This window comes from Acartia tonsa, chromosome 8 (genome assembly GCF_053477335.1).
Source record: "Acartia tonsa isolate MP-2025a chromosome 8, ASM5347733v1, whole genome shotgun sequence".
NCBI lineage: Eukaryota > Metazoa > Arthropoda > Copepoda > Calanoida > Acartiidae > Acartia > Acartia tonsa.
Window position 1 is genome coordinate 3057274 of NC_137267.1, and position 21768 is coordinate 3079041.

Here is a 21768-nt window from a genome sequence, read left to right on the forward strand (position 1 = left end):
TTGAAATATTACAAGTGTCACATGAAAATATAAGGAAATTTTTATGAGAAATAAAAGTTTATCTCAGATGATTCAGAACTGTCTAATTTGACGGGAAACGGCTGTTTTCGGCGGGAGCGGCGGTTCCGCCCCTATTTCTTCACAGTTTGTTATTTCTTCAGAAAAGCAACTGCTGTTTCAAATTTTAGAGCTGTAACGCTTTTATAGGCTGAAATTATGCGCGTTTTACTTTTGGTTTCAAAAAGCTTCACATCCGCCCCCCCCCCCCCCATCCCCCCTTGTTATTATTGTTATAGTTTCTATTTTTGTTTATTGTTATTAAATAAAAAATCATAAATTTGGTTGAGACTTATAACACTAGCAAAGCTACTTTACAGGAAATGTTCGTCTGTGAAATGTTTTAGTGGAAACATCATTTTCTCAAATGTTTCTGTCAATATAAAATAAGAAAAAATTACTGCCGTTAAGAAAAATAAAATCCTTTTGGTTGAGTCAATCATTATCCAAAGTTTTAGTATGTATCATAAAAATAGTGACAAAACCACCACAACTTCCGTTTTCTGACGCCGCCAATTTTTTAATGGAATATTTTTTACTGACCCACCAAAAAAGATTATACTTAAAATACTGTACTTTGTTGTCCCAGGAATCAGTATGCCAAAAATCAAATCACTCGGATATTTAGATCACAAAAAAATTTTTTGTCAATAAAGTAAAAAAAATAACATGATTAAAATGGATGTACGGACATTCTTGTAATGATTATATAATTCCTACGCATTCTAAATCGAACCTAACTACTACAGGAATCACTATAGAAATTTTGAAATCGAGAGGACAATTCTGTTCTGGACTAACCCTAATTATAGATACGATTCGCTTTTAAAAGGTAGGTATCTTTATAAATTTGTGCTTTGCTTGCAGTTTAAAATTTCAAGACTAATCAATTTTAAACTTCATAATAATCCTTATAATAAAGTAGCAGGATGTCTGTCGGTATGTTAGTACCGAGGGGTCTCGCAAACCACTGAACTAATTTAGTCCTTCTTGACAGGGTAGCTTCGCATAGGTCGTAATATCTATTTTGGGGGAGAGTATTACCACCCTCGTCCCTCACAAGAGAAATCGACAAAAAATACCAAAAATTTGAAAGGGATAGTTGCATGAATTGCGTTTAGGAAGCTTGATTACAAGCATAAGTTATAAAAATACTAACAAACATTTATAATTTTGTAACACAATAAATAGCAATCAATTACCTAGGAACCAACAAATTATGCTGTTTTTTTGTGAAAACAAGACAGTTATTTAGGTTGCATATATCCAAATAAATATTTTCAAGTCTTAATATTTTTTTTATTCATATTTATCAAATATGTTCTATAGATTGATCAGAAAAAATTTACTGTTCACTAAATTCAAGCTTGATTGCACTTCGTGCCACTACAGGCCTCTAGGAGACGTCGCTGTTAAATATATCTACACATAATAATTTGTCAAATATGCAGACATTTAAAATTATAGAGTAGCTTGATACTTTTAAAGATAAAACTATAGGTATAAAGTTTAGGTAGGTAACTATTATTTCAAAATCTAGGATAGAATTACAATTATACAACACAAAAATGCATTAGAAATTTACAATTGTTAACGGTGGTTGGGGGGTGCAAGGCTCACCATCTCATATCAATCAAAATTGGCATAATTGGCATAAAATTGACACACAAACGAGAGCAAGTGAGTTAATGCAACTTCTAGCAGTGATACAAATTCTTTTGTTGTTGAATATACCAGGTTTTTATTTAATTAAAATTGATTTATGCCATATATTTATCAAAAGGAATAATACTATACAGCAGTGTAATTAATATTTATTTACCTTTTATAGCATTTAATGATGTTTTTGCGGTTGTTTTTTGGACTCAACAAAACAAGTGATACCTAGGTATTTTTCAACAAACATACAAAAAAAGATTTAACATCACATCAGGAAGGTGCTTAACATCAACATTCGGTTTCGTTTGTGCATAGTCTCTTGGTTGCAAAAAAATGTAACAAATTTTTTTTTAATAAATAGGTAATTTTGACAAAGCTAATGAGAAATGCTTCTCCCCTCCTTACTGTATAAACACATTTTAAGAAATAAAGTTCTGACCAATAAGATGAAAAGGTTCTGAAGGAAGTTGACTGAAACCTGAAAAATAATTAGTTTTAAAATTTTGTTTAAAAGACGAAATAGGTACCTACGTATTTCTACACAAAAACATACAAAAAGACAAGTATAGTAGTAGTTATATCTGTTTGTTCATTTCAGATATCGCTAAAGAGCTGATTGAAATCTGACCTAAACATAGGTTCTTGGGTGGTTTTATGTGCCAAATCGCTAGGAAGATAATGTCACTTTTACGGTCGAGGAGGGTGTGTGTGTGTGGGGGGGGGGGGGGGGGGATGGATAGCACTGAACGCTATAACCAAATGACTTTAAATATTGGTGTGCCACATAACTACTTTGCAGCCATAAGGTATTTTCTAATCTGTACATTTCCGGACATGTGAAAAATGCAATCCATACAAAAATCCGTACATTTTCAGTAAAAATCCTTATATTTTACCTTCCTCCAGTATACACACTTAGATATATTATCATTATATTTAAGTACAGGGGACCTGTCTGTTTGTACCAAAGGATCTTGCTAACTGCTCAACCGATATGGTTCTCCTATGCAGGGTAGCTTCTCATAATTCCTGGGGAGGTTTAACAATATTTTGAGGGAGGGTACCACCACCCTCCCAAGAGAAATCGGCCTTACATTACACCTCCCTAAATTTAAAGAAAAAAATCTTTAATAACTGAGATTTAAAAAATTTGGTTATCAAATTCAACACCCACCCCCCCCCCCCCTCTTTAAGTGCCCCTAGAGGTCTCTAGGAGCGTAGCTGCAAGTCCTTGAAATATTTAATTTATTGTTTGAATCTGAAGTTAAAAGGGAGGAGTAGGTTCCGCTAAAAATCCGTAAAGGTTGTGAGTTTTAAGTTAACAAGGATGACAACATCCATAAGTAGCGAAGCACAAAAATCATGTATGGGAATACGTACAAGTAGATTTAAAAATTTATTGGAGAAAATAAACATATATTTAGTATAATGATATTGATGACGGTCAATTTTTGAAAATCGGACCATAAACACCAAAGATATTGTGAAAAATATAAAGAATACCTTGCCTAAAACCTGCTAAAAAGCGGTTCGACCGCCATTGATGTTTTATATTTAATTGTGCTCCTTAATAATGGGAATGTTGTCATAAAATTCCAGCCTTTTATTTTTTATAGGAGCCGAGAAAATCACGTTACCTCCAAACTTAAACAGACGGACATGTCAAATTAAAGAGTAGCTTAGGTACTAAAAACAGTAGGTAGCAGAACGATAAAAATTTATGTTAACTTAAAAAAAAATTTGTCTATAGTTCTTTTCAATAAGAAATACATATAACCTACTCCTCCCTTTATAATCTAAAATTTGAAATGTTTGAAATGTTTTAGGTGTAGGGAGGGAGGGAGGGGACAATGTGCTGATTATTACACTAGTCCCAAGTTTTATAACAATGTTTTCGTATTCATTTGGCTTAAAGGCTGTGGGGGGGACTTCTAAAGAATTATGATTTGTTGTTCAATAAATTGAATGTTTAAACGTTTCAACCACTAATTATTATCTACAAAAGGGGTTTATTTTGTATATTGTCATTTGGGAATGTACATGAATTTATTGGCATTTGTCATATCCCTTTAGATACAAAATGATAAAAAATTAAAATAAGACTTAAAATGATCAATTATAAGGTTATGGGTATTACTGCGTTAATATGGTACCCAAGCCCATTCAATTTATTGGGTACTTCTATAATAGTTACTTTATTATAGCTTCGATTAGGTACAGCATCATATTATGGACAATTTTCAAAGAATATTAAAATAAAATAATAAAATAAATTCCAATTATGTTTGGAGCTGACAAAACTGGTTTTAATCTTGATTTTTTTATATTTTATTTTCCGCGGATATCTGTCAGAAAAGCGCTGCGATAAATACCTACCTATTTAAACATTCATTTATTATCGCTTTGATTATGTACAGCAACGTATTAAAGACAATTTTCCACGAATATTAAAATAAAAATCATAAAATAGATTTTATTAATATTTTATAATATTATTTCATGGAAAATAAATCTGAATAGTTTTCAGCAGCGCTGAAGTAACAGGATGTCTCTGTCAAGTGTGTATGCCTTAAGATTTACCTAGCCCCAGGACCGATATAGTTCATTCTTTAAATTAAATTTTCTTATACGTCCTTGAAAGATTAATAATTTTTTTTGGGAAGGGTTCTTCAACCCTCCTAAGAGAAATCGTCCCTGTAAAAAGTCTAACCATAAACCCATAAAGTGCAGTGGAGGGTCTAGGGAACGTAGCCGCTGCACCATTAAATATTTTCGCACATAAAGGTGAGAAATAAGGTAGGTTGAAAGCTAGGAGGGAAGGGAGGAAACATTGGACTATTTTTTACACTAGTCCCAAAAGTTTTATAATAACGTTTTCTTATTTGTTAGCTCAACAACATTGGGGACTTTTAATGAATTTTAATTGGTTGGTTCATTAAGTTGAGTGTCCAAATATTTCAACCACTAATTGTGATCTACAGAAGGAGTACTTTTGTGTAAAATTATTGGGTACATCAATTTATTGGTCATTGTCTTTTCCCTTTAGTTCCATTTTGAGTATTTATACATATGACGATAAAGAGAGGGAAGAGGCGGAAGTGACACTTTTTGAAACCAAAACTAAAAGTCAAAAGATCTCAACTAAATAAGGAGTTAAGGCTCTTAGATTTTGAAAGGAAGAAAACGGCATCGGAACCACCGCTCCCGCCGAAAACCGCCGTTTCTTTTTTGAAGTCTTTTCTTGCAAAATTAGACAATTTTCAATTATCTGAGATAAACTTTTTTTCATAAAAATTTCCCTTATATACCTATTGAACGGCATCATACTTCTACTAAAACTACCCTTCTCTTCTCCTGCATTAGCAGCCTTCCACTTTCCTTTCATTCCTTATATTTTAATTAAATTAAGGTAGCATCGTCGTAATATAACATTCATACTGATACAATTGATAAGACCTATGCCCACTCTTCCCCTCCATGTAAATGTAACTTGCAAATATTAAAATATTTTACTTTATTCAATCATTAAGACCAGAACACACATTCTAAAACCTACGTACCTACAATATGACATCATTAAAACTACAAACTTAATATTTTCAAATTCAAATCCGTACATTCCGTACACAAAAAAAAATCCGTACCATCCATTCATCTTTTGGCAATTTTATTGGAAATCCGTACATTGTGACCACCCTGTAACTATAGTATCCGCAATTTTTTACTTTCATGGACAAACATTAGTAGCCATTTAGCATCCCCCCCCCCCCCTCCCCCCAAATAGTTTTTAAGGTGTTACTCAAAGATCACCCAATTTAATTCTTTTCAAAAAGGCTATATATAAAAACAGTTACCTGTAGGAGATGCAAAGTTGCCAAAAGGAGTCAAATTTCTGAGGGGAAACATTCATTAGATGGCATCTCGGAGTCACAGTTCTAAATATTTTGTTAATATAATTGAATGTTTAAGGATGATTTTTTATTAAAATCCCCCCCCCCCTCTTCCTTTACAGTGTTTTATTAAAGGAATAAAAGTATTTCTTAATTTAACCCACTTGCTCTTGACAGAAATCAAACACTATATCTTATTTCCTTCATTGGCTTAGGGAACTTTGTATAAGAAAATCATTTAGAATTTTTCAACAAATAATGCCTCAAAAACCTCGCTTAACTAGGGAACTTTAAAAACAGCTAGCTCCTAGTACGTAAATCATTAGAACCTTAATTAAATGGTCTAAAAGGAATCTGCAATGACCAATAACTAGGTAACAAGAATAGTTTTCCTGAATACCGATGCCTTTTAGAAATAAAAAAAAATTTCTGACCTTTCATGAAAAGGCATACAAACCTATAGAGAGGGGGGGGGGGGGGGAGGTGGTGGAGACTTTTACACTTTCACGTGAACAGTGTGCTCTGATTCTCATGTACAAGATAGAGCTCTAAAAAAATTTGCTATGGGTCAGTCTAGGAATATTCTAACTGCAAAACTTTGAATTTTATAATTTGGCAGTTTAGCGGCTGACGGGTAGCCGCAAAATTGCCACTAGATGATATTTTTTAGCTATAATCATGAATTTTGGACATGTAATCTTATCTTTATTGGTTTATTTTGGTTAATTATGAGGAAATTTATCAATAGTAACAAAAAAACTGTTGATCTTCAAACTCCCAGCCACTGTGAAGAAACGGCAGGGGAACTGCAGCTCCCGCCCGAAACCGCAGTTAACCACCGAATTTTATTTTGACCTTTTCTTGCCATCTTGTCATCAATCATCTGAGATAAACTTTTTTATTAAAAATTTCCTTATTTTTTTCAATTGACTTGGCAGTTACAATATTCCTAGACTGACCCATAGCAAAAAATTTCAGAGCTCTATCTTGTATAGGGGCTTCAGAGCACACTGTTCGCGTGAAAGTATACAAAGCCCCCCCCCCCCTTCCTTCCCTTGTATTGCCTCTAAAATCAGCTAGAAATTAATATAAAAAACGTTTATTTTAGATCTTTTAAATAAGGTTCTAATAATATGTGGGCTGAGACTTGGCTGCCAGCAATTTGCCAAAGGATATTAAAACAATCGTACACCCAAACAGTTGGTACAACTAAGTACATTCATATAGAGAGAAAATGACCAAATCTCGAGTTGATGCTTAAATAGGGTTTAGAAAAGTATAGTATCACCGCCCCCCCCCCCCCCCCTCCTCCATCTATTAATAACTCATCGAGAGTCCAATCTTTAAGTGTTTAAAGTAAAAGTTTCCAAGAAAATACCTAGGTAATGCTTTTCAGAATTAAAAACGAGATTTGGTACTGTCTTTACTTTATGTAAAAACATAAATCTACCAACAATACAAAATCTAACACAAAATAAACAAGAAACTACAGATTATTATATAAAATAGTATTTTTTGTGTTAAGATTACGAAAGCTACTGAACTGACTGAGTTCTTCATTTTAGGAAAGCTAAGTTCTATAGGTAGTTTAACTATATTTTGAAAGGTAAAATTTTTCATAACTGGTATATGCTATTTTTATATCATTCTTAATTTTTGCGGTAAATGAAATGAAATTATTACCTTACCATGTGTGACGCTGAAAACACCTGAGTTACTTCAATTCTGACTTCATTTTTCTGAAAATTAAATAATGTGTTAGGTTTTCAGTGAAAAATTTTAACGTAAAGAATTTCTGACAGATAAACACTGAAGGAAAATCATCTTCCTACAAATAGTGGCAACTTTTGTGTATAGATCAAAACTAGTTATTATTGTTTTTACATATATATAATTTGTTGTAATAACTAATAATTCTCAGGGATCTAAAGGGATAAGACAATGGCCGATAAATTGATGTACATCTCCAGTGATTCTGGATTAAGTGGTTGAAATGTTTGAACACTCAAATTAACCCATTATCTGCTCTGGTAACACATCAATGTAAAAAAATATAAAACTGCGTCCAAATTAAATTCATGTGGTCAAAAACGGGTTAAAAAAAAAACTTCATAAGATATATATTAAATTTCATTGCCTGAATATATATAAGTAATTCAGAGTCATCTTAATAAAACATCTCCTTCCTACCTAATGTGCCAATCAAACCCTCGGGAATGGCAAAAACTGGCGCCATTAATGGGTTAACCAAACAATCAAAGAGCAATATAATCCCCAGAAGTTGTTAATCCAAATAATAAGATAACGTTGAAATAAATAATTGGGGATTAGTGAATTGAACAGCCCATTGTCCTCTTCTTTCCTGATTATTTATTTCTTCACTGCATACCGGCCGATTACCGACAGTTACAAAAACTCAACTTACTAAACTTTCACTTTCTATTTTATATTAAAAATTAGAATGCTAAGAAAGCTAGGCTACATGCGGCGTTGCTTTAAAAAAGAATTAAGAACAGGGTTGACAATTTTTTTTGTATGGTTTTAATTTTTAACTATTTTTGAAGAAAAGAATATTTCAATAAAAAAATTATTTAAATGCTGATTTAAAAATTGTATAATATTTTATTACTTTAAATGATAGGTATATGCTTCAAATTGTTATTTTTTCTTGTCACTAAATTAATGGTAAACGTTAAACTTTAAAATTCAAGCGTGTTATATAGGTATTTTTAATAAAATATTTATGTATTATTCAAGTCAGCTGTCCAGCTGATTCACCAAAATAAGGAAGGGGAAGCTATCAAAAAAGGGAAGAGTGTAAGCGCTAGCCTTAATGTATTCCGAACCCAAGAAAAAATTACTGTTTCTGACACAGTAGATTTATGGGGTCAATTATGTTATGTAATTTTAATGGCTCATTTGACTTTTCCAAAAACAAAATGATTTCTTTTATCAATTTCTCTGTACCTGGTTCATATTTTAATGTATAATTTACAGCTACAGATACCTTAACGGTTAGGAAAAGTCAAGAACTATGTGAAAAAGTTTAATTTTAGCTATAATGAGAGAAAAAGGCAATTTAATGCACATTTTATATAATACGGAAAATTTCTTCCTTTCCCCGTACCTTATAAAAATCGGCGGAAAAAGCCGTTTTTTAAGCGAACAAAAGCGCGTTTTGCTCTATCTGTGAGATATTATGAATGAGATTATGTTAAGATTTGATATTAAGATTAGAAAAATTCTCGTTCACAGTCCCTTTAACATTTGTTTGTCTATTTCATAATAAATTTTGTGCTTCGATACTTATGGAAGTCGTCATCCTTGTTAATTAACAAGCAATTTACTTAGACACAATCAATCAATGCGAATAAATTTAAGATTAAGTTTGAAGTTTGTGGTTAGCGCTTTAATTGCTTCAGATAATCATTTGTTAATTATTATTATTTCAAAATGAGCATAATGTTCAAGATAATGATTTAAGCATATATTTATTTATTTTTAAAAACTGAACTTACTATTTCTCATGAAAATTTAATTTAAGTTTTTATCAAAATAACTTTGATTATTTATCATAATTATATAAAAAAAAAAGAATCATGAAAAGAAATATAAAGTCTGTAGTTAAAAAATAAATTAATGAGAAAATATTTTGAGACACCTAGCGACAAATATTTACACTATGCTTAATAAAAATATTGGATAAATTGAGTTTCTTTCTAACCAACAATTATTTATAGTTTAGCCTCTGTATAGCTAGGGCCTGTTTGTATGTCTTATGAGACTATGGCAATTTCTGATGTTTTTAAAAGCAAAGCTTTTCTGTAATTAGGGTCGGTCTATCGGGACGTCACAGACAGTTAGCTATTTCGTAAATTTAAACAGGTTAGAATTATCCTACCCGTTCAAAACTTTTTATTGTGATTCCTGTTGTAGTGTGGTAATACGGCAGCAGACGGACTGGTAGTTTACAGAGTTGCTACGCAGTGGCTTATCAAGTCAAGCCTTCTGCACTAATCCTATTATATCACCATTCACCTCATGACCGCAGATGACCCCGTCGCGCAGCGGTCAGATTGGACTGGCTAAATAGGGGAGGGGCACGGACACTTAGCAACCCCGCGCCCCTCAGGCAACTATACAACCGGGAGATGGTGCCTTCCCTTTTACTACAGCTTACCCCACAGATGTCTACCGCCGCGGGCTACGCCCTTGTCTCCCACACCCCCTTCAAACCTAACTTATTGTTATAATCTATTTTGTATATATATAGTAACCACCCATTGTAAATGTATTCAGTTAAATATAATTTCTGTATGAGTAAATCCTGCTAGTTTGTTTTGGTAGAATACTTCAAGGCTAGGGGCTCGTTGGATTCGAACTCGCAACCGGTGAGCTGAAACGCTTTGGCTTACCACAACTTGGTGTCAGCGTGTTTCAATCGAGCCCTACAGAAACTAGCCAATTCTACCTCTGATTGGACCCTTTTGCAAGTAAGGGGACAGTCAGCTGCCAACTGAGAAGCCAACTGACCCGCGAGACGGCCTTTTTAGGTCGATTTTCCATCATTTTGAACGCATTATGTAGGCCTCTGGCCTACGGCAAGCAGATTTAGCCTGCTAAAAGCGCCAGTTTACGGCGTTTTTCCGTACCGTGTGGGAGTAGCGCTAGGTGCGCAGCCACGGTAATCGGATAATTTAGCTCAGACGGCTACAGAACTGAGTCTAAATTGGCAAGTGTAGCTGGGACAAGCCCCAGGACACCCAGGCCAAACCTACGAGACGGACAGCTAAGTGCTGGTCTCCCTGAGAAGGCAATGTGTGGCTGCGAAGCTTCAGCACACAAATAAGGCCTACCACTGCGACGGATAGCAGAATTTGAGCCAAAGGCACGGCAGGACGGGACATTCCCTGCCGTTACCTCCCAGGATTCGAACCCGAGGCGCTGCAGGAAGGGCCATTCCCTGCCGCCATCTTTCGGGATTCGAACCAGCGGCGCTGCAGGACGGGACATTCCCTGCCGCCGCCATCCATTGACCCTTGCAGGACGGACATTCCCTGCTGCCAGTGCTTCCAGAATCACACCTAGAGCTCCTAGTGATAACTACACATAAGTGTGTATAAATGTCAACCTAGTGATAAAAAGAAATATAAAATTGTTGACCCAGTGATAATTGATAAGCTCTAGTGATTCGAAGCTACAGTATAAGCCACCACCAGCGGTCTACACACACCATGGTAAGCGAGACTACCATAGCTGCGGTTCGGCCACCGCCGAAGTTTCTGCCGACCCCAGCCGAGCGGGAGGCCCCCTTGTCTCAAGGGCAGGACCTCCACTTCCCCTGCCACATCAGGGTGAGGTTCCCTACTCCTGACCCTGCCCAGCACGTACAGGTTGATGCCATGGTAGATTCTGGCAACCGTGTACCAGGGTCTGCTGTTATTTCTGAACACCTCATGCACGCAATGGGCGTGCAGCGGATGTTGGTTCCAGACAACACCCAAATCCTGACTGCTAATGAGGAAGGGCAACCCCTTCAGGTAATTGGAAAATTATATGAATTATATATGGCAGTCTCACACACTCTTATACTCCATCTGTACCACGTGACTGTGGTACGGAATCTCTCACACCCTCTGAACCTAGGAGGGTACTTTCTCAAGGAGTTCGGAACTAGGCTCTGTTTCGACATGCAACCCCCCTGCTTGTGGGTGCGTGGGGAGTTTATCCCACTCCGTGGCGTCCCCATAGACCGGGAGACAGCCGAGAGAGAGTTGAGTTACGAGGGGCCTCTGCCAGGTCCACTGCCAGAGCAGCCGCGTGTAGTCGAGAAAGGCACGCACTGGGTGGATGCTGCGCTGAACGCCCACAGGGGGACCAACCTGCTAGCCATGGGAGTGCCCCCAGTACCCAAGGTGCCTCTGGAGAGCCTGCCAACGACGTTTCCCGAGATTTCCAGCCCTCCAGAGCCTATCTTCTCCGCCTACACCTTTATCAACGGCCAGCCGTGTCCACCTGGCCCCCTCTACCTGGGGCCCCCAGCAATCCAACCGGCCAAGTCCGAGCCCAGTAGTTTGGTACAATTTAAAAAGCGAGGCAACTCTATATTCGTTACCAGAATATCCGTACGTCCATTTTAAACATTTTGACTTTTAACTTTTTTAACAACAGTTTTAATGTGATAAAATCATCCGATTGATCTGATTTATGGAATACTGATTCCTAGGACAACAAAGTACAATGTTATAATCAAAGCATCTCTATACTCAAGTCTTAAAAATGTAATTATGATCTAAACAATATTCAATATTTAAGCAGTTTTTCAACCAATTTAATTACAATTTGTTTCATTTTTCATACATTTATATTCTGATTATTCAGTTCCGACAACCTAAAAGTGTTTTTTTCGTTGCCTACCATTTCAGAGCTTCGCTTTAATGGATGTTGTCATATGTAGTACTAGCGGTTTCGCCCCTAGCCTCTAGGGGCTTTGCCCCAAGAGGTTTGATTAAACAAATTTTTCGTATTTAAGATTTTAAGATTTAAAATAAAAGTAAAAAAAAATTGTTGGGGGGAGATTTTTTTTTAGGGGGGGTAGTAGACCCAACTGTTTTAATTTTAGTTTTAATAAGAAAAAAAATTATATAATTTTTTTTTTTTTGGGGGGGGGTTCATTTTTGGGGGGTTGGGGGTGTCCCACCCCCCAAAAAAATAGTTAAAAACCTTCCCGGGACTTATGAAAAGCTACCCTGTAAAGGAGAACCCGATCGGTTCAGCGGTTAGCGAGATCCTTCGCTACAAACAAACAGACAAACAAACACACAAACAGACAGACATCGTTCTACTTTGTATTATAGATATGTAATTGAATAAATATGTAATGCTAATACATATTAATAAGACTTTACTGAGAAGTTTTAAATGGAAAACTAACCTTCCCCATTCATTGACAACATCATGAGAAGGAGTTACTACTCGTACCTCTCCAAGGCTCCTATCAGATCTAAACATTTTGGGTATAGTCCCTTTCGTGGCAACGCTCTTTAAGGGGTGATTCTTGGGTTTTTTAAAGTAGATTTTCTCCTATTTCTAGCCCCTGCGGGAGGCTCTAACCCTGCGGGGCCAATTGCCTAACCCTGTGGGGCAATCACCTAACCTAACCTAAAATAACCTATCAAAGACCATTCTAAAAATACGACGAATCGCCCCTTAAGGGGCGTTGCCACGAAAGGGTCTATTCTCAACATTTTTTTATATCTTTAATAATCACATTGCCTAATTGTCCTAGAAATCACCTTTTCAAAAATCATTGTAATAGGAAGATCAAAAGTTTATGCTGAATATAAAGCTCAACAATATTAGAACACCAGGCAAAGTTTTAAAACCATTATTTTTAAAACGATTATAATATGCCTAATTTAACAGACAGAACATTCCTAGTTGTAAAAAAGCTTCTCTTTTTAATAGGGTTGGGCCGGATATCCGGTCTGGCCGGATATCCGGACATTTTCAATATCCTGCTGGATACCGGATATTAAAACTATCCAGTTTCATGATATCCGGCTGCTTTTTGACGCCGGATATCCGGTAAATTGCCGGATATCGAAAGTTGTCCAGATATCCGGCCAGAACCGGATATTCGGCATTAGAAATCAGCCGGATACCCGGTATCCGTTATCCGGCCAAAAAAGTATCCGGCCCAACCCTACTTTCTAATGAGAAGAAGAGAAACTCCAAGAAAGCAAAAATAAACACTGAGATATAAAAATAACCAAAAAGGTTTCGTGATTTCTAACTTATTATTTTTGGATCTAGTGCAGTTCACGGTTAAATGTTCCTGGGAACGAATATCTCTAAAAAAAATATGAACTTTAAAGACAGTTAATGGCCAAACTGCAGAACGTATAGATTATGTTTGCAAAAAATTGGCATTACTCAATAATGCACAGTTATCTCTAAAAACACATTAAATGCGCGAAAAAGACTTCATTTTTTATTTTTAATAAAACAATGTTTTGCTAACCTTATGCTAAGTAACCAAGCTTCTATAATCTTTACAATTATATCCTCCCGTTCTTTCTTGTTTAGTCCAATTGCTGTACATCCCTAGAACATATTTAGTACATAAAATAGCAAATTTTTTAAAGTAAAAGATTAGAGGGGGCATGAGCTATATGTAACTCTCCCGATTATTTATTGGGTGTTCGAAATCAACTTAAGCGTTGGAAATCTATATAAAAAAAAGTAATCTGCTAGCAGACGAATAGAACTCTGGCACTTTAGTTAGGAAGTTGTCTGGATTATACATCTATACATGTATTGGTTAAACCACCACAAAGCCTATAAAAGGTTTATTTAAAAAGCCCATCATGATATGTCTGGCCGTCATAAAGATCTTTATAATCGGACAGACGTACAAATATACTATTACTTTTTCAAACGGTACCTTAGAGTTTATAATTGATCGAACAACAGCTGATAATATTGATGGATCTGTTATATCTAGAAGTAAAAAGAAAATAATTGGGTTTCTCGTATTCATTCGAATCCGGTGGTTAGGAACCGGTTCTCATCCATACGAAAAAACTATGTCTAGCATCGTATTATATCCAGTTTTCTACGAATATAGAAATGTACAATCATAAGATTAAAACCAGTTTTTTTAGCCGGTGCCTCCGGCACCTCGGGGCTAAAAAACTAGTTTTAATCTTATAATTGTACATTCTATATCCGCGGAAAGCCGTTTATAATACGATACGAGAAATAACTATTCTCGTATTCATTTGAATCCGGGGGATAGGAACCGGTTCTCATCCATACGAAAAAACTATGTCTAGCATCGTATCATATCCAGCTTTCTACGAATATAAAAATGTACAACCATAAGATTAAAACCAGTTTTTTTAGCCGGTGCCTTTGGCACCTCGGGGCTAAAAAACAAGTTTTAATCTTATAATTGTACATTCTATATCCGCGGAAAGCCGTTTATAATACGATGCGAGAAATAACTATTATCATATTATCTATAACTATATATAATGTATGTCAGTCTGTCTGTCAAATGTCCACTGTATCTACTCAGTTACACACACAAACACACTCTAAGTAGAGATATTTATGCTATTATCATCCTAACAACATTTATAACAGAAATATATTTTACTTAACATTCATTTTAACAATACATTTACTGATTAAGGTATAATATTTTCTATTTAATTGTTTCTTAAATCCTTATACTAAAGTAACAGGATGTTTGTTTGTCTGTGTGTCTGTGTATCTGTGCGTCTGTACCGAGGGATCTCGCTAACCGCTAAACCGATCAGGTTCTCCTTAACAGGATAGATTCTCATAGGTCCTGGGAAGGTTTATAACTATTTTGGGGGAGAGTACCACAACCCTCCCAAGAGAAATCACAATAAAATCGAAAAAAAATGAAATATTCCTGCCGCATAGTGTCGCTAGCGTATGAATGTCTCTACGTAGCGTAGTGGCGCTGCGTAGAGACATGAATTTAACAGCTGATTGACCATAGACAAATTATTTCTCAAATTAGATATTTAAAATGAAAAAAAACATTTCAATGCCACTAGAGGCCTCTAGGGGCGTAGCCGCTAGTTATATAATATACTAATGAGCAAAATGTTCCATGAAAATCCAATTCAATTTTTATGTTTAAAATCTTAAAATCTATTTTCCCTAATTAATTTAAATTGATAGGTTAGATAAGTGTCTCATTAAATCTAATTTAAATTTGATTTTTCTAATTCTGAATGGTTTCTTCGATACTAAATTAAAATTAATGAATATTAAAAACTTATAAAATTAAATAATTATGAAAATCGAATTGAATATGTGTTTTTTAGTTAATTTTGTTTTCTTTTTTTTAGAACTAAAACTAAAGGTGGATTGTACCCCCTCTTTCACCCAGGTGCCCTTAGAGGCCTCTAGGAACGTTGCCACTAGAAAATTAGGGTATAGTCACTTTCGGGGCAACGCCTCTTAAGGGGCGATTCGTCGTATTTTCAAAATAGCTTTTGATAGATTATTTTAGGTTAGGTTAGGTTATTGCCCCGCAGGGTTAGAGCTCCCTTGCAGGGTCTCGAAATAGGAGAATAGCTACTTTGAAAATACGAAGAAACGCCCCTTAAGGAGCATTGCCAAAAGGACTATACCCGAAAATTATAATTACCTATATTGATTGCTGATTGTTTATATGATTCATGGATAAAATCTAGATACTTTTTAGCTTCTTCACTTTGAACCTTGGAAAAAAAATTTTTGCAGTAGGGCTTAGAAACCGATTAATAACCGCTGGATTAGAACTTGTTCTCAGTCATACTGAAAAATCATGTATAGCATCATGACATATATAAAATTACTACGAATAATAAAATAAAAATAATCCCACTTCTGTTAGCCCATGCCATCGGGGCTTTTAAAAACTGGTCCAAATCTTAATTTTTCATTATTATCCGCGGAAAGCTGTCTGTTATACGATAAAATAAAAAACTATTATGTACTAAAACGAATTTCAAGTAGTAAGCTACTCTATAAGTGTACTTTTGTCTGTCAGTTCTGTTCTTTTTATCTTAATGCTACGGTAGTCTGATTTCCATTATGTTTTTTTTATTTGAAATTCATTTTTTCTTTACTTTAAAATTATGTTTTGACTAAAATATTATCTCTCGAAACACATTGATTTTAAATTGACAAACTATGCTTTTGTAGATATGTTCATACCATTTAAAATCTAATCTTAATTTATTGTTTAAAACAATGGATATAGAATATACGTGGATATTATGACAGGAGAAAAATTGTCGTCAATTGCTAACATAGAAATCATTTATTGGTCAGTTCTTTCATCAAGTAGTATGGTAAAGGGTGGGGCAAAGAGGGTGGTTAAGGGGCATCGTTATTTTAGCCAGCTACAAGTTTCACTTTATCAAAGTACATAATAATCTGGTGCAAGATCTTAGTAATAATGCATCCATTTTTAAAACTTACCTTTATCTGCATAAATCCGACTGTCAGCTGACAAAACAATAGCTTAAAATCACTATAAAGAAAAATCTCTATTAATAATATTACAAAGGATTATTTTAAGTGGCAATTACTATAAAATTAGTGAAGTCCTTTCGTGCGTCTATACTCTATACTAATACTAACTTATGGATTATTAGTTACTTCGTTTTAAGCTTCTGGAGGATGGAGGGTGAAATCGGAAAATAGCTTAAAACCACAAAAAGACAGTAATTATGCTACCCTTTAAGTACAATTAAATCAGACAAACTTATTCCGAGATCTTTAGCCTTAAAACAAAAAAATTGCTACTATATATTACACGATAATTTGTCTTGCTTGCATATTTCTTTCGGTTTTAAGTAGTAGAAAAAGCTTAATTTTAAGTCTCAGTTTAATATTGTTAAAAATTTACAGATTAGCAAAATATTAGTATACTAATTACACTTAAATATGATAAAAAGGCATATAAATCTTAATTACGCGCAGTTACTATCAATGTAAGCAGAGGCGTGCAGAAGGGGAGTGTAGGGGTGTGTATTCAACACCTTGACCCAATTAGGGGAGTCAGATACACCCCTCTTGACAAGGATATACATCTTCCTAATACACCCCCCTAAAACAGCAAAATTTTAAAGAACAAAGGACACTTTTAGGACTTTTGAAAACCTTGATTATGTAGAGGGGGGTGTCAAATATTTCTGGAGCGCTTTGAGGACGGAAATTCTTTGTTCGACTGTTAACTTTCAGGGAAACCGCCCTTAAAATAATGTACTACCTTAAATGTTTGCTTGTTTGTATAATTGTCTCAACAAAAGGGTGCTCAAATCTATACAAGTATGACTATTAACATAATTATTTTGGAATGTAGAAAGATTTCTGTCTGTCTTTTGCTAAGAATTTCGTTGCCAGTATGGTTCTCTTTTACAGTGGTCTTCACGTAGGTCAAAGGCCGGAAGGTAAACCTCAACCCTCCGAAGAAAATTGGGATCTACTGCAGTTCACGGTAAAATATTGCTGGTAACGATTATTGCCAAAATTCTATGTATTTTAAAGGCTGCTAGCTGCCAAACGGCTGAAGGTACAGATCATGCACGCACACTGTTTTAAGCGGCATAAGAAGGCCTACAAATAATCTGGAATAGCCATAAATTAATAATGCATAATTATCTCGCAGTGCAGAGAAATGCGCGAAAAAGGCCTATTTTACGCGTTTTTTCTTTAGTGAAGCTTTCCCTGTGCATCATTGCATCTTAGCTATTTTAGATTATTTGTAGGCCTTCTTATACCGCTTAAAATGGTGTGCGGTTATGATCTGTACGTTCTGCCGTTTGGCAGCTAGCAGCCTTTAAAATTCATAGATTTTTGGCAATATTCATTACCAGCAATATTTTACCGTGAACAGCAGTAGATCCGAAAATTGTCTCCGTTAAAATACTATTCGCCCATTTTATTACTTTTTCATAAAAGAGTGATTTCCTCCCCCCCCCCCCTAATCCCCTCCCTCCCTATCTTCCCCAAAGTACTATTGAGGCAGTTTGTCTGTTAAGATCTCATTAACTACTGAATAAATTCTATGGAATCTTCATATAGTCCCAGAATAGTTGTATGTTATTTCATTTCAATTTTAGGTCGTTTAGATGGCTATTTTGTGTTTAGCCTTTCTCTTTCGAATATAAAGGTCCCATGGGTGCAGCCGATAGTATTAATATGGCATAACTCATACCAACTTTCTTCACTGATCTATAAGGATAAGACAATGACCGAAAAAATTTTATACATCCCAAATATGATGACACACAAATTTACCCCTTCTGTGGATTTAAATTAGTGGTTTATACGTTTGAACTTGATAAACCAACTAATCATAATTCAGTAAAAGTCCCTAAAGTTGTTAAGCCAAAGAATAAGAAAACGTTGTAGTAAAACTTTGGGGACTAGTGTAATAAAACAGCCCATAGTCCCCTCTCTCTGTATGTCACTTCTACTGTTTATCGCACTTTAAAAATTCTACTGTTTGTCGCGAAATGGCAAATTCTACTGTTTGTCGTAGTCTAGTGTTTGACGTATCTATCGTTTGTCTGTCTAACGTTTGACGCATCTACTGTTAGTCTGTCTAGCGTTTGTCGCATCTACTGTTTGTCGTATCTAGTGTTTGACGTAGTACCGAACTTTCATAGACATTTAATGGTAATAATCAAATTCCTAATATAATCAAAAAGTCTTGCAGAGCTCGAACTCACAACTTGATAGCCTAAAATAAGATAAGAATATATTAATAAAGTATCCTATTATAATAATAATAGGATGTTGGTGTGTCTGTTGCTTTAAATCTCGCTAACTTAAGTTCTCCGATGGTTAACTCCCCTCCCATTAAAAAACGTTTTTAAACACCCCCTCCATTTTTTTCCCTAATAATTTTTCCTTCTAAAATCAAAATAAAGGGTCGATTTACCACCCTCCTTCACTGAAATGCCCCTAGAGGCATTTAGGGGGCGTTACCGCTAATGTACATAAATAAAAGTTTGATATTAGAATCACATTTGACGAATGTTTTTGGCAGAATATCACTAGTGGCCTTGCCCCTAGCCTCTAAGAGCCCTGAATTAAAAGGGAAAACTATTGAAATATCATAAAACTAATAAAGATACTTAAATCTTAAAATATATGATATTTTAAAACTATTATAGAACCTCTGTGAAGCCTACTTTAAATAGAAAACACAATTGGTACAGTAGTTATCAAAATCTTAAGCTACAGACAAAAAAAGCTTACTACTTTATATAACACTAGGTGATCAAAAAAAATTAAGGTGAAATTCGTAAAAGGACCAAGTAAATCTCCTGCAAAAAAAAAGGACCAAGGAAATCTTCTGCAAAAAAAAAATGGGGGGGGGATTTTTGTTTTTGTCCCCCCCCCCAAAAAAAAAATAGCCTAAAACCACCACAGGACCAGTAGGTATATACCCTAAAGAGTAGAATCCAATCGGTTCAGTGGTTACTGAGATCTTAAGCTTCAGTCGGACGGACAGACAGACATCATTCTACTTTGTAATATAGACTAGAGGCTACGCCCCCTAGAAGCCTCTAGGAGCACTGGTAGGAGGGGGAAAAGTCGACCTCATCCCATTTCAAATTTGAGTTTCAAAGGAGTTAAAAAAAAATTAGGGTGAAGGGGGTGAAGACACCCTCTCCAAAAATAGTTGAAAACCTTCCCCGGACCTTCAGGAAGATGCTTCACTGTAAAGGAGAACTATATCGGTTCAGCGGTTAGCGAGATCCTTAGGGACAGACAAAAACGCTTACTACTTTATATAATAGGATAATAGGATGTTATACCTGTATTTGTGACTATAATTTTCAAACTCCCGTTTGGTCCGTAACAAGAGCGACAAAATTTTTCAAACTCTAGTAACTCTAACTAAAAATAATTGGTATAGTCACTTTTGTGGCAATGCCTCTTAAGGGTCGTTTTGTCGTATTTTCACAGTAGCTTTTCTCCTATTTCTAGCCCTTCGGGGGGCTGTAACCTTGCGGTGCCAATTGCCTAACCCTGAGGGGCAATCACCTAACCTAACCTAAAACAACCTATAAAGACTAATTTGAAATACGACGAAACGCCCCTTAGGAGGCGTTGCCACGAAAGGGACTATAACCAATATAAACAATTTTATTGATTAATTAAACTATTTTTTATGTGAACTGTGGTGAAACACGTAGAGCATACGCTTGTTGTTGGGGAAGTGATAACTAAAGTTGTACCATCTGCTACTATGTCAGATGCGCAACATTAATAGTAAGAGGATGAGAAATGTGTTGGCTGAAGACAGGGCAACTTTTTACCATGGATAGTTGGAACTTTTAGGCAAAGGTCGTGTAATCAAGGGGATAGTTTCCTGCAATATGTGGACTTGATATGAAGGTCTTGCAAATTTTTTAATTATTTACAAAGCAGTTTACAATGAATAATAAAAAAAGACATTATACAGTACAAATGGCCAACGAAAGGCCAGTATATATTTTAATTTACGAATGGTAAAATTTATACAGACCTATCATTGGTCATTTGTATTGAATGGTGTCATTTTTATTAGGCACTATGGGCTGCTTCATTATGTACCTGGTTTTCGTTGGTTTGTAAGTCTGTAATCGTTGGTTCCTTCATTATTCAACTGTGGATGGTTCTGCGGTGCAATATCACTTTTTTGGTTTTATAGAGATCAATAATTTTCATGTATGATTAGTAACAAAAAATCACTAAAATGTTTTTTTTTGTAAAAATTTCCACTACTCTAAGCTTGCTAACTAGATATATTTATTCTTTGTTTTATTGGCTGCACCTATATCCTGTAAGGAAAAGGGGGGAAAGACTATTCACATAAGATTCGAAAATAGTTAAGGTAAAAAACTTCTATACAAAGCACAAAAGGATAAAGTAAGTTAAAGTGCAGATGTTTATGGGTTATTATGAAGAGAGAAAGGAAGAGAAAAAAGAGAAGGAAAAGATAGATAATTAGAAAATCACGGAACCCTATCATATTAATAAAAAAATTAGGGCATGACCGACACACTGACAAATAAAGTACTAAGAAAAAAAAATTATCAAACCTGCAGAACATGTCTAAGACGTTTATAAAGCTTCTCTTATATAGAATAAAACTTGCATTTTGTGAGATCTTAAGAAACTTACAGACAAACATCCTTACACTTTAATGTTTACTACTAAAACTTTTTGACACAGTTAAAGAATAGAAGATTTTTTAAAGTTTGGAGGATTTTTTATGCTTTAATTAAAAATAATAATTTGTCATATTTTCATCAAAATAAGGTGCTAAGTAAATAAAATTATATTTTTAGACTTATTTTATGTGTACTTTAGTTCAATAGTATGAGAAATAAGAAATAGAGTAATATTAAAATTACCATTTTGAGCACATATACAACCTCCCTTAACGATAAATTAAAAAAAAAGTTTAGTGTTTAAATATTTTCATTTGATAATTTTCAAAAGCGAAGCTTTTCTATAATTAGGGTCGGTCCGTCCGTACGTCCATTTTAAACATGTTGATTTCTAACTTTTTTAATAACAATTTTTTATATGATATATTTCATCCGATTTGTCTGATTTTTGGAGTAAT

General features: G+C 34.9%; 1 protein-coding gene and 1 long non-coding RNA gene across 2 annotated transcripts in view; both read right to left on the reverse strand.

Annotated features, from left to right (window-relative positions):
* The window catches only part of LOC145325806 (molecular chaperone MKKS-like), a 71095-nt gene extending 50189 nt beyond the window's left edge, over window positions 1–20906 (reverse strand). Inside the window, exons 1-9 of the mRNA XM_080168765.1 lie at window positions 20751–20906; window positions 19970–20051; window positions 18837–18885; window positions 17410–17460; window positions 16617–16668; window positions 15799–15871; window positions 14053–14108; window positions 13630–13712; window positions 12541–12609 (exon numbers count right to left, since the gene is read on the reverse strand). Of these exons, the coding sequence (XP_080024891.1) occupies window positions 12541–12609; window positions 13630–13712; window positions 14053–14108; window positions 15799–15871; window positions 16617–16668; window positions 17410–17460; window positions 18837–18885; window positions 19970–20051; window positions 20751–20795 (560 nt within the window). The 5' untranslated portion in view covers window positions 20796–20906. The remainder of the gene's footprint in view (window positions 1–12540; window positions 12610–13629; window positions 13713–14052; window positions 14109–15798; window positions 15872–16616; window positions 16669–17409; window positions 17461–18836; window positions 18886–19969; window positions 20052–20750) is intronic.
* On the reverse strand, window positions 1580–7375 carry LOC145325807 (uncharacterized). The gene is made up of 3 exons (XR_013881599.1): window positions 7290–7375; window positions 5571–5651; window positions 1580–2194 (listed from the first exon to the last, which is right to left on the reverse strand). It is a non-coding gene; the product is annotated as an uncharacterized LOC145325807 (long non-coding RNA).
* Window positions 20907–21768: the final 862 nt, after the last annotated feature.